The following is a 12794-nucleotide window of genomic DNA, read 5'->3' as shown; positions in this document are numbered from 1 at the left end:
AGGGCTTTCCTTTTCATCACATCTTGCATACCCATAACATTCAAACGCAGAACAGACAACAAACTACTATTTGGATCCATAACAAAGAACAATAACGGTTATCAATGCTATCGTCAGTGAAGTAAAAAAGCTCAAAAAGTGAGTTACAATTAGTTATTAATTAATTGCATTAATCAATTAATTAGTTAGTAGTGTTACTGACCGTTTAACTACACCATCCATACATTTTCTGAAAGAAAACTCAAAACACATCCACTCACTAACAATTCTTATTAATAGGCTCTTGAAAGCATAATTAATTATAGCAGAGGTATAGCTTATTAAGTCATTCTTCTTACTTTTTGGTAAAATGCCTCATCAGCTCTTTCAATGGCTTTTTATAGATCCATGACCACAATATCTGCACACATTTAGTTACAAGTTAGAGCATCATTTATTATAATAAAGTTCAGAAACTGGAAGATGGTAATATACAATGTCTGTAAATTGGTGTACCATAACCAACACCTTTCTTTATTTTATTTTTATTTTATTTGCATTTTTTAAAACTTATATTTATATATTTTATCCAAAATGACCAGACTAAATGTCTTACATAACCCCAAATCAGAAAAAGGTTGGGATGGTTTTAAAAATGCAAATAAAAAAGGAACCAGTGTTTCATACATTTACTCTGACTTTTATTTAATTGCAGACTATGTGGGCCTGATGTATTCCATGTATTTATCTGGTCAGTTTTATTACATTTGTTAATATACATCCTTTCCTGCTACGGCTGTACCTAATTAATATTTTTTTATCGATTAATCTAACAATTATTTTTTTCAGTTAGTCTATTAATCTAATAACTAATTTATTAATTATTCTAAAGGGGTTTATGTGCATGCTCAATTCAAGTAATTTACCCAAAATAATGAAATATCAGAATTCATCTTAGTATTTCAATATGTTCTTCAATCTTCTCTTAACACATTATGCATTTCATGGCATTATTCTGCAAGAAATACATGTGTTAAAAGGTACATTACCACACAGTCCAATAAAATTAAAGCAAGAGCTTGTAAAATCAAGTCAAAGGAATATAGTGCAATACATTTAACAACAAAATAACTGTAACAATGTAAAGTCACTTTTAGGATGAATACCAACAGTCTAAAGTAAAATTGTTTTACAGTAAAAATTAGTGCAGTTTAGGAAATGTTTTTTTTGTATTAACAATCAACTGGGGGATGCTGTCAGAAAGCTCAGCAGCCATCTGGGTGAGCATGGACTTGGGTTTCTTTTGTGGAAAAAGTCCTCCACAATTCTTTGCTTGACCTTTAAAAAGATACTCAAAGCACATTAGAATAAAATGATAGTGGTATAAAAATAGTCTACTTTCCACATCACTACTGTGTTGTCAGATGTCTCACCAGAAAACCACTACACCTCAAATTCAAATTGCAAATTATTTTATCACTGTAATTCATAGCACCTTTTTACCTAAAATAGAGTATCAATATTCTACTTAAAAACTACACTTAAGCTTACACTGTAAAAAATGATGTGTTAAAATTACTTTAAAAAATTAAGGCAATAGTTTGCATGGATCTTTTTGAGTTGAATTAACTTTCTGTTCTATTAAGTAAATGGAACCTATCTAAGCCACTTAAAATATACTTAAATAAATGATCACAGTATAACTAAAATCACTATGTTGAGTCAACTTAAATATATCACAGGTGTGCGACTAAAAAGCTGTTTGATTATTTTCATCTAATTTTCATGTATTTTGGTGTGCTGAAAACGAAAAAAATATTGAAAAATCCTGGACATCAGGATTTGCCACAAAATGCAAAATTCTCTTCAAATTTAGTAAATTTTTCTCAATTTTTGGTATTTTTTGATCTTAGGGTTTTTAACCAAATTTAAAGTCAAAATTACTATTAATTAATTCACATCAGTGCATTCAAGATATACAATGCCAAAAAAAATATAACTTTCAAAGAAATGAACTTTCACAGTGAGCTAACATGTTGCAAGCTGAACGCGCAGGCTCTGACATGCCCGGGCTTGATTCAATAGTTTTTTCTTGGTTCTTGCCTGTTCACACTTTTTTTTATCTCAGTTCGTGTTAGCTCGTCATTATTCAACCGTGTTTCTTAAAATTAGCATTATGGCTCAGCGGAAGTGTATTAATTCGCCTGACAGTTTTTGTTACATTTGTGGTGAATATACAGTGTTGAAGCAACAGCTGAATATTACAGACTTTGTGATAGTATACTTAAGTATACTTTGCATGCTTCGGACTAAAGCTTGGAGATCAAGATAAAGCTTGGGTGCCTCATAAAGTGTGCAAACGGTGTGTTGAGGACCTCCGAAATTGGTTCAAGGGTAAGAAAAAAGCTTTCCGTTATTGGATTCCTATGGTATGGCGAGAGCAAAAGAACCATAGTGACGATTGTTACTTTTGTTCATGCGATGTGAAAGGGTATAATTCAAAATGGAAGCATTCCATTTCATACCCCAATCTTCACTCAGCAATTCATCCCATCCCCCATGGCACAGATATACCAGTACCCAAGGCCCCTGCTACCTTGGAAGAGATAACTAGCTCAGATGAAGATGGAGTCATACCTGAACCAGATGATGAATCAAGTTCTGACTTTGAAGATGATACAAGACCAAAATTGTTTTCCCAGGAGGAGATGAATGATTTGGTAAGAGACTTGAATCTTCCCAAAGATGCCGCTGAGTTACTCGGATCAAGGCTCAAAAGCAGGAATTTATTGTTGCCAGGAGTGTCTCTTTCATGGTTCAGACATCAGGAAAAGGAGTTCGTTCCTTACTTTGCCCAGGAAGATAAGTTGGTTTATTGCATCGATGTCGAAGGTTTGATGGGTCAATTCAAAATCCAATATGATTCAGCGCAATGGCGTCTTTTTATAGATTCTTCAAAAAGAAGTCTCAAAGCAGTTTTACTCCACAACGGCGGTTTTTAGGCTTCCATCCCTGTAGGTCATTCCGTACACCTCAAGGAAACCTACGAGAACTTGGAATTGGTTCTTCGTAAAATCCCTTCCAAGAGATGGAGAATGCTTCAAATACTTGGTCATCAAGTTTCCAGGCCTCTCGGAGGCAAAATTGAAAGTTGAAGTTGTGTTCGTCGGACCAGACATTAGAAGGCTTATAGCTGATCAAGAGTTTATCAGTACCATGACGGATCCTCAAAAAGAAGGGTGGATTGCATTTACAGAAGTCATAAAGAAATTTTTAGGCAATAACAAAGATCCTGACTACAAAAAGATCGTTGGACGAATGCTGAAAGCATTTCAAGCTTTAAGTTGCCTGATGAGTTTGAAAGTGCATTTCCTCCACTCCCACCTTGACAACTTTCCTGAAAATTTGGGAGCTGTGAGTGAAGAGCAAGGTGAACGATTCCACCAGGACATTAAAGAGATGGAAAGAAGATACCAGGGAAGATGGAGCATTACAATGATGGCAGACTACTGTTGGACGCTTCAGAGAGACATTCCAGATGCTACTCACAAGTGTAAATGTACCAAGAGGAGCCTCACAGGGAAGAAGAATCAATTTTAGTGTGTGTTAGTGAGCTCATTCCAGTTAAAAAAATGATTTTCATGAAAAATTTGTAATAAAAAATTTATTTTATAAATAATAATAATAATAATACATTTTATTTATATAGCGCTTTTCAAGATACTCAAAGACGCTTTACATAAGACAAATAATCAAAACAAATACGTACATACACCATACAAATCATAGTACAAAATCAAAATAGTACATCAACATCAAGAATAATTAAGATAAAAACAAAGAGAGCAGCATAAGACAGTTCATTAAAAATTAGCTAAATTATGAGAGAGAACAACAAATATAGAAAAATTTCTTAAAATTAGACAGAAACAGGACAGATTTACATGCAATCAGGAAACTGAAAACTTTACAAGTTTTAGGATCTAGGACTTCACATTTCTGTCGTGATCTAAGTATAAAAACTATTAAAAAGAATAGCAAAAATAAAAGCATTAATTATAAGTCTACTTTCATTTATTTTGAGGTATGACAAAACGGAGATCATTGTCGGATTCAGTACATCCAAAAACATAAAGATTATAAAGGGGGGGGGGGGGGGCGGGGTATTAAGTTGAATCTACTCAGGTTTTGTAATACATACAACTAAATAAAGTCAAAATGAAGGACTACAAATTCAAGTTGTACCAACTCATTTTTTTAAAGTTCTCCCAACATAGAAAGATCCATGCAAACTATTGCCTTAATTTTTTTGCTTTTGTATTTCTTAAAATACAAGTTTTGTTCCACTAACCCAAATAAATTAGGTTCTGCCAACATGATTATGCTGAATATTATGAAGCTTAGTTAATTTGGACCTACTTAACAATTTAAGTTGTTCTAACATTAAATTTTATTTCTGTTCTACTTAAAACTGTATATGAAACCTTTTGTATTAATTACATGACAGTTAAGTTAAAGAAAATGAAAGGCACATTTGGAAATTCCATATTTTTTAATTCAAAAGTTCTGCAACAACAAATAAAAGCATCTGCTTTGTACAAAAGCATTGCAATTTTCTCTAAACATTGCTAGCTTTACACTGTAAAAAATAAAAAGTTGAGCAAAGGCAACCAGTTGCCTCACTTTTCTCAACTTCAGGCATTCGTACGTATTTTTTTTTAGTTTTCCTATAAGTTCACTTAAAAGAATATTTTAAGTTAAACCAACCTTTTTTTTACAAGTACAATCAAATAGTAATTGTAATTTTGACCAACTTTAACTAGTGATTTGAGTGAACAAACAACCTAACTTAGCAAAGCAAGTTGCACAACTGCTTGCGCTCCTGAAGTTGAGAAAACTCAGAAAGGTGAGGCAGCCGGTTGCTTTACATTTTCAAGTCAGCTTAACTTTTAGATTTTTAAGGTTGACTAAACATTTTACTTTAAGTTTTAACTAAAAAAAAAAAAGCAGTTACTAAAATGTTTTTTACAGGCAAAAGTTTTTTTACATATCTGAACTGGCAGTTGGTAGCTCAGTGGTTAAGGTACTGGTCTAGTATTCAGTGGGATGCTGGTTCAAGCCCCCCCACCACTAAGTTGCCACTGTTGGGGCCCTGAGCAAGGCCCTTCAACCTCAATTGCTTGCATTGTATTCAGCCACAATTGTGTCTTTGAGTAAAAGCATCTGCAAAATGACAAAAATGTAAATGAATTTGTTAGGCTCTTAACAAGTAGCTATGAAAGAAATTTAAGAAAATTTTATTAAAATGTTTATTTGACTTTCACAACAGACATTTATTTCAAGCCATAGACATGTGCCACTCCAGCAAAAGTATAATTAACATCAATAAACAAACTTGTTTTCCAGGTAAGCACAGTCAGGATACAAACACGGCAATGGCCAGGAGCACAATTACACAATCTGTAATGCTTCAGTAGTACTTCTGGACTGGGATTGCATATCAATCTGCAAATAAAAAAAAAACACAAACAATTTTAAAATAATATTTTTAAATTTAAACAATATGATGATTTAGCTCTCGTTTAATAATCAATTAAAACATGCACAGTACATCAGCTAAAGTTCAAGTATGTATGAAATTAGCAAAATTCCAATAAATTGACAATAAGCATATTAATGTTTAAAAGTTTGCAACTATAGCTAACTATGAATACCATTGAATAAGGCCCTACCTAATTCACAGCCGTGAAAATCACATCAAATGAGCCGCTTACTTACAATCATACTGCATCATAATTAAGTGCAACAGACTTTTTGTGGTGTGCTGTACCACATACAAGTTTTGCTTACTAAGCTAACACAGTTCGCCCCAGGCCATTCAAACCAATGTGCATCATAACCCGCTAGCATGTCAGCTAACATCGCTCTGTGTACCGAAAATGGTTAAATTGTCACCGACAAGCCCAAATTTGCAAATAGATTACACTCGTACACCTTTATATTAGGGCTGTCAAACGATTAAAAATTTTAATCGCGATTAATCTCAGAATTTCATATAGTTAATCGCGATTAATCGCATTTAAAAAAATCTGTGTAAATGTTATAGAAAACAAGGATTTTTAAGTGAAATGTTACAATTAAAATGGTGAACACATTTTATGCTAAATGTACTTATGTTAAAAACTGCTGGGACAAGAGAAAACTGTAAGGGAGTTTTATTCACTCACATACTAGGCAGTAATACTATCCAGTGGTTTAATGGACGTTTCTACACGAAGTGAGTGTGTTTTGACCCTTTGGGGCTTCCATAGTTCATGGACTAACGTGCTTGACTCAGCTGTCCGGTATTCTTTACCGTAACAGAATAAGTTAATAGTGTTCTGCTCCCGACAACTTGTGAATATAGCATGTATTTATTTCTTTATTATGCAAGTGCAAATGCTACGACGCTCTTTTACATTTTGTTAACAAACCGCAAATGAAAAACGGTGGCAAGTCCGACATTAAAACGTTTGTTCTACCAGTCAAGTCTCAACATGAACTAGAAATTGCGTTAATGGCACTATTTTTTTTAATCGCGTTAAATTGAGATCCCGTTAATGCGTTATTATCGCGTTAACTTCGACAGCCCTACTTTATATAAATTAAAAATCAATGAGAATTTATTTACTTTTGAAAAGAACTCGCACTTGTCTGCCATACAATATTTGAAATCTTTGGTTGAGAAAATACGTGAAACTAAAATGCTAGTAATTCCCCTCGTTATTCAGTCAGTTTATAGTTTATGCATTTGTTAAGTTTTAAACATAACTAGTATTATGTTGAATAGCTGAATACCTACCTCAGGGCAGGTCAGGGCAAAATCCAAAACTTCAGCGCGTTCTCAGCGTCGTCCTCGTCCATTACAACTCAACTCGGAGAAGTGCGCATGCGCGGTGACAGAACGTACTCTGAGCTTCTGATGCTCTTCTCTTCTTTGCTTCGTTCAGACTCAGATATTTTAGTTGGCTCAACTCAAAATCGGTATGATGTTGTACTAAAGCAAAATAATGCGTTGAGTTTGTCTAAAATAATGTCTTTTTAAGTTGCCCAAACTCAAAATTTTGAACAAATGTAACAAACTTAGTTTTTTATGTTGAACTGACTTATTATATTACGTTTAATTTACTAATGTGCTGAATCATATTTTAGAGTGTACAATGGTTATAACCATTTTTTTTTTTTACATTACATGTAATGTTACACGTTGTAAACAGAAAAAAATAAAACTTACGTAATGCATGATGCTATATTACATTAAAGCAACTAACCGCAAATTACTTTCTGGGGCGATGAAGACAGTAGTAATCACTATAAAGTTGATTTTTTAACTAACATTAGCACTTTAGCTACACGTGTTAATAACCATATTATATAATGTCAGGGTGGAGAAAACAAGTAAACAAAACTTGCTCTTCATGTACTTGTGCATAGCGGTCATACTGCTGTGATAATCAATCTTCACTTTGCGAAGCTTACAGAGCACCACATTGTTGGGTTTCTGTCCAAAACGTTTTCACGCTTTAGATGGCCGTGTGTCTGTTTTTAGCTGCAGCTTGTTCTTGTAGAAATCCATGTTTTTAGTGGGTGTGGCCGTCTTTGAGACTCATCGACGCACGTTATACAAATCGACGAATTTCTGTAATCGATTATGTCGTCGCGCCGCCCCACCCCTTATTTCTGCATTTCAAGCCTGCAACACATTCCAAAAAAAGTTGGGACAGTAAAGCGTTTACCACTTTGTAATGTTGCCATTCCTTCTCTCAACACTTAAGACACTTAGGTACTGAGAATAATAAGCATTATAGTGTTTCAGGTGTTATATTGTTCCATTCTTTTTGCAAACATGTCTTATGGTTTTGCATTGTCTTGTTAAAAAATGCATGAACATCACTGGAAAAGACGATCTGAAATACTTTTTCGTCTGACCAGAGTTTCCAAAGTGTGATGGTCCATTGTAGGTGTCTCTAAGCCCAGAGAACTTGATGTCTCATCTGGACATGGGTAACGCAAGGGTTCTTTTTTGCACAGTAAAGTTTTAAGTAGCATTCGTGAATGGAACGCAGTCTTTTGCGGATACTGCTTTTGTACCAAATCATGATTACAATCACCTGTTAATATTTGAAATGACACTTGACTGTTGACGTTCAAAATCACATCATTACTTTTTTCCTTCCTCTAATCCTTAATTGCCCCAATTCCAACCTTTTTTGGAATGTGTTGTAGGTCTGAAATTGTAGGAGTGGATGCATATTAACAAATTAAATGAAGTTGACTGGACAAAACATAAAATGTATTAAAACTCAATGTAGAAACACTGGTTTTTTTTTTATTTGCATTTCCATACCCTCACAACTTTTTTTCTAATTTGAGGTTGTATTATATCACTATACAGTATGGTGTATTATATAATTCAGTTTCATAATTCAGTTACATTATTAAATTTTTTTACATTAATTTAGTGGAAGACAGAGCCCATGGTTTTGTGGTTTGCTAAGAGCATTTGACTAAGTAATAACCATAACTTTTGTGAATGAGTTGAGAAAAAGGTCCTATTTATTTGTCATTGTTAAAGCTTTGTTATTGTGTATGAAAAATAGAAGACCAACCATCAATGTTTATGTGGATGTATGTAGTCTAATAATGAATGTTTTAGCTTGAATATTACTGCATTAAAAAAAAAAATTAATTCATGTGTTTCATCCACGACAGTTGCTAACAGGTATAGCTAAATCAATTATCTAAAGGAAAGTATTTGCTTCCAGCTTTAGGGAAGGGCTTTTCCTGTTTCAGCATGACTATACCCCTGTGCACAAAACAAGTTCTTTAAAGACATAAAGAAAAGCTTTTTTTAAACAGACTTTAGTGTCCTCCCCTGACCTTAGCCCCCTCTGAACAGCTTTAGAATAAACTACATCAATTGAGACTTTTTTGACCAACATCAGTGCCCACCCATACAAATACTTTTGACTGAATAGACACTGAATCACACAGACATATTACAAAGTCTTGTAAGAATTCTTCTCAAAAGAGGGGCTGTTGTTAAAGTTAAAATTATTACATAGTGGTCACTCTGTTTTAATATTATTTGTTTTTGACACATACAATTGGCCATAATGGCTACAGCCAATTTTATGTTTACATGCCTCCAAATTATTAGGTTTGCGTGTCTTTTGCATCACCCATTGCTAACAGATATATAAATTCAATTATTTTATATAAAATTTGTTTCCAACTTAATGGCAAGCATGCAAAAGATCTTTTTTCTTCTTGTGCACAAAAAGAGGTCAAAGACAGAATAAGTGTGGTGAAGAAACTTGATTGGCATGCACCGAGCCCTAAGCTCAGCCCACTGAACACTTTTGGGAGTCTAGCTTCTCGAACATTAAAGCCTGACCTTAAATAGGTCCATTTGAATAAAAGAGCACAGATTTCCACAGTAACAAACCATCTTCCCAAATTGTTTGAATTTTTCTTATCAGACCAGAGTTTCAATTATCTCATGTTGTCAGAGTGCTTTTAAATGCTGGTTAGCAATCTTCTGACAGGCTGTCATGCTTTTTATTTAACGTTGATTTCTGTCTTTTTCACTCAGCTATAAAGGCCTGATTTTTGACATGCTGCAGAGATGGTTGTCTGTCCAGCAGGTTATTATAAAATCTCTACACAGGACTTTTGGAGCTCTTTTAGAATGATAATTGGGTTAATTCTTACATCCCTGTCTAAGGTTTTAATTGCCGTGAGCCCAAACTGCTGTACGGACGTCTCTAGGTTCAAGGTTGTGCCAAGTGCCACTGTAGTTCTTAGATATTGTATTTTGTCACATTATTGTATTGAAATATATTAATTGATCACTATATATGCTGTATTTAGAATGTGTTATCACACAAATTAAATAGATTTTTAGCAAGATTTGACATTTGGGGTCTAAAAGCAGGTCTTTGGCCAATGTATGTTAGATGTTCTTGTTAAATGCTAACCGAGGAATTGTTTTGTGTTTTTTATAGTATTGTAACCAATTGTGATTGTGTTGAAAATGGGAACTGAGAGTAAGGTAAGCATTTTCTTTTTTATTTTCTACTTTTCTACTGCTGTTTTGTGTATGTGAAAACACACTTTTGATATTAAGGTAAATATTTTTGCTATGTTAACATTGCTACTTTGTTCCTCCTATGAGGATATACCCATGTGAGAGTGTGCATCTTTAGATATTAAAGTTTCATTTGAAATTTGTTTGGTTACTACATTTGCTTTACACAAAATCACAGCAAAATTAGAACATTCTAAATATAGGGGGTGCAGAGCCGGTGCTAAGCTAAAAGCTAAGGGATTGGAAAAGCGCAGGAGTTCAAACACAGCACCCCGAACAATCATCTACAACCTCATTACAAGCCCCTCACCCAAAGACAACCTCCAACGAACATTTAGAAAATGGACTGCAGCAGCACAAGAGGCTCTCAGGGACTGCTTTTCATCCACTGACTGGAGTGTGCTGCAGGAACCACATAATGAGGATATTGAGGGCATCACACACTGCGTAACTAAATACATGAACTTTTGCATGGACTTATTTCTTCCTACTAAAACTGTGCACTGCTTTCGCCAACAACAAGCCCTAGATAACCAGCAATGTCAAGGACCTCCTCAATAAAAAAAGAGAGCCTTTAAAGACAAACCAGGAGGTGATGAGGAGCATACAGAAGGAAATCAAAGTCTGTTTGTGAGAGGCAAAAGTGGCATATGGAAGGAAGGTTGAGCAAAAGTTGCCGGATAGTAACATGAGGGAAGTATGGAATGGAATAAAGACCATCACAGGCTGTAAGCAAAGGAGGAACGGCACAGAAAACTGTTATGTGGAGAGGGTGAATGAGCTTAACATCATCTTCAGTGGTTTTTACTGCACTGTCCCAGCATTAACTGCTGCTGTCTGCCCTGTCGGTCCTTCAGCCTACCTTGTCCCTGGGAATGAAATTGCACATGAACATTTGTCCAGAGAACTAGATGTTTTTCATTTAAACTTAAGAAGTGATTGTAAATTTTTGTTCAAAAATTACATCTATTAATAAAGTCTACTCTTCCCATTTTGCCCTCACAGTTTCTAATGAAAATATAAAAGTGTGTAAACTTTTAGAAAATCCCATATATCATATATTCTATAAGCCTAACTGCCGCAAACACGCAAAGAGGTTCTTCATTGTTTTTTTTCCTCACAAAGCAGGTTTCCTTTTAGGGGCTGCATAAATTTCTGCCTTAGTTTCTGCACTTAATGTTGGTTTGCAGCAATCATGCTGTAATTTTTTGTCCATTCTTGGAGAATACTTTGGGTTTGTGCAGCCAAATTAACATACTTGACATAGCAAGGTGCATCTCTGTCACAAACTGTGGATAGAAAATGGTATTGGTGTCCATGGCAAATCAGTTGTCTGCACTGAACAACCTTGCATTAAAATATTCTTATAATTTTTAAAATATCATTTTGGAAAATCTAACTGGTAATTTCCTTCTGTTGAAGCAATTGAGTAAGTATTGTCTCCAAATAATATTTCTTAGCCAACATCAGCTGGTTGTACACAAGAATCAAAAGCAGTCCCGTAGTTTTGTGCAACACTGTTTTCTTTTTATCAGATGGGATTTTAGCATCAGAACCATCCTCCAGACATGATTCTTTGTTGTTATGGCCATTATTAGCAACATTTTTAACATTTTGCTCTTTTGATGCATTTTGGCTAGGTACTTATCCTCTGCATCCGCTCTTAAATGCACCTGTCTGTATTCTGAATGAATGTTCTTTAATTTCAATAAGGCAGTTCTGAAATTAAAAATGTCTTTTGTACCATAAGCGTCTCTTCAGCTTTTCTTGCGGAAGTTCAGACTCAGATTATGGTCTGGGTAAAGAGTGAACAGTTGACTCTACCTCACAGAGAACACCTACCACTGATCCATGAATTGCGCTCTGTTGTCCCTTTGAAAGCGAGATGATTTTTTCAGATTTTCATGGCAGCTATAACAAGTCCATTCTTTCTTTTATGCATTATACACTCTCCTTGTTTAGCAGTCTTCACAAATATAGACATATGGATACATATGGATAAAGCTCAGAGTCAGTGACATACATAAAGTCTTCCCAGTTATGAGTCTTCCCAGTCATGAGTAACAATCCGCTCATGAGGCTGGATTTCTTTGCAAAGTAACAGCCACTGTCTATTGCAGTGTTATTTGGTAGTTCAACAAAATTCAGATGCATAGAAACAAACCTTTTTTCATTTTCTGATCTGCTTTGAATCTAACAATACAAATCGTCTCCTTTTCTAAAAACACAAGCCAAGTTTCTTCTATCCATTTGTTCTGTCTCATGCAGGTGGGCTAAAAACAGTGAATTAGCCACACATTGGCTTCCTCCCAAAAACGCTAATTAATAGAATAACATTAATTAACATTAATAGAATAACACAGCAGAGGCATTTTTAGACATTTTGGTTGGAACATGACAATGTGGGGCCTTAAGTGGCTGCTTATGTGATGGTGGACGCTGGCGCATCTGGCTGGCGCTACCGTTATCGTATTTTATCGTATTTTATCATATTTTATTGTATTTTTATCGTATTTTTCTTTTCATTTTTATCTTTGTACACACATGTTATTGCTACCGCTCCTGTTGCTTTATTTCTTTTTCATCGGATAATCTCAGCGCCTGTTGGATACTAAAAGACTGTGGTGTGTGTGTTGGATCATTTTAAAAGACGCGGACACTGGTACGTTTTCTTCACATCCTGAAA

General features: G+C 34.7%; 1 protein-coding gene across 1 annotated transcript in view; it reads left to right on the top strand.

Annotated features, from left to right (window-relative positions):
* The window catches only part of LOC134319378 (alcohol dehydrogenase class-3-like), a 41610-nt gene that overhangs the window by 3262 nt on the left and 25554 nt on the right, over window positions 1-12794 (top strand). Inside the window, exon 2 of the mRNA XM_063000525.1 lies at window positions 10026-10072. Within this exon, the coding sequence (XP_062856595.1) occupies window positions 10055-10072 (18 nt within the window). The 5' untranslated portion in view covers window positions 10026-10054. The remainder of the gene's footprint in view (window positions 1-10025; window positions 10073-12794) is intronic.

Source organism: Trichomycterus rosablanca, chromosome 8, assembly GCF_030014385.1.
Source record: "Trichomycterus rosablanca isolate fTriRos1 chromosome 8, fTriRos1.hap1, whole genome shotgun sequence".
NCBI classification, from domain to species: domain Eukaryota; kingdom Metazoa; phylum Chordata; class Actinopteri; order Siluriformes; family Trichomycteridae; genus Trichomycterus; species Trichomycterus rosablanca.
Note: the sequence above shows the minus strand (reverse complement) of the source record. Positions and strands in the feature narration are given on the sequence as shown.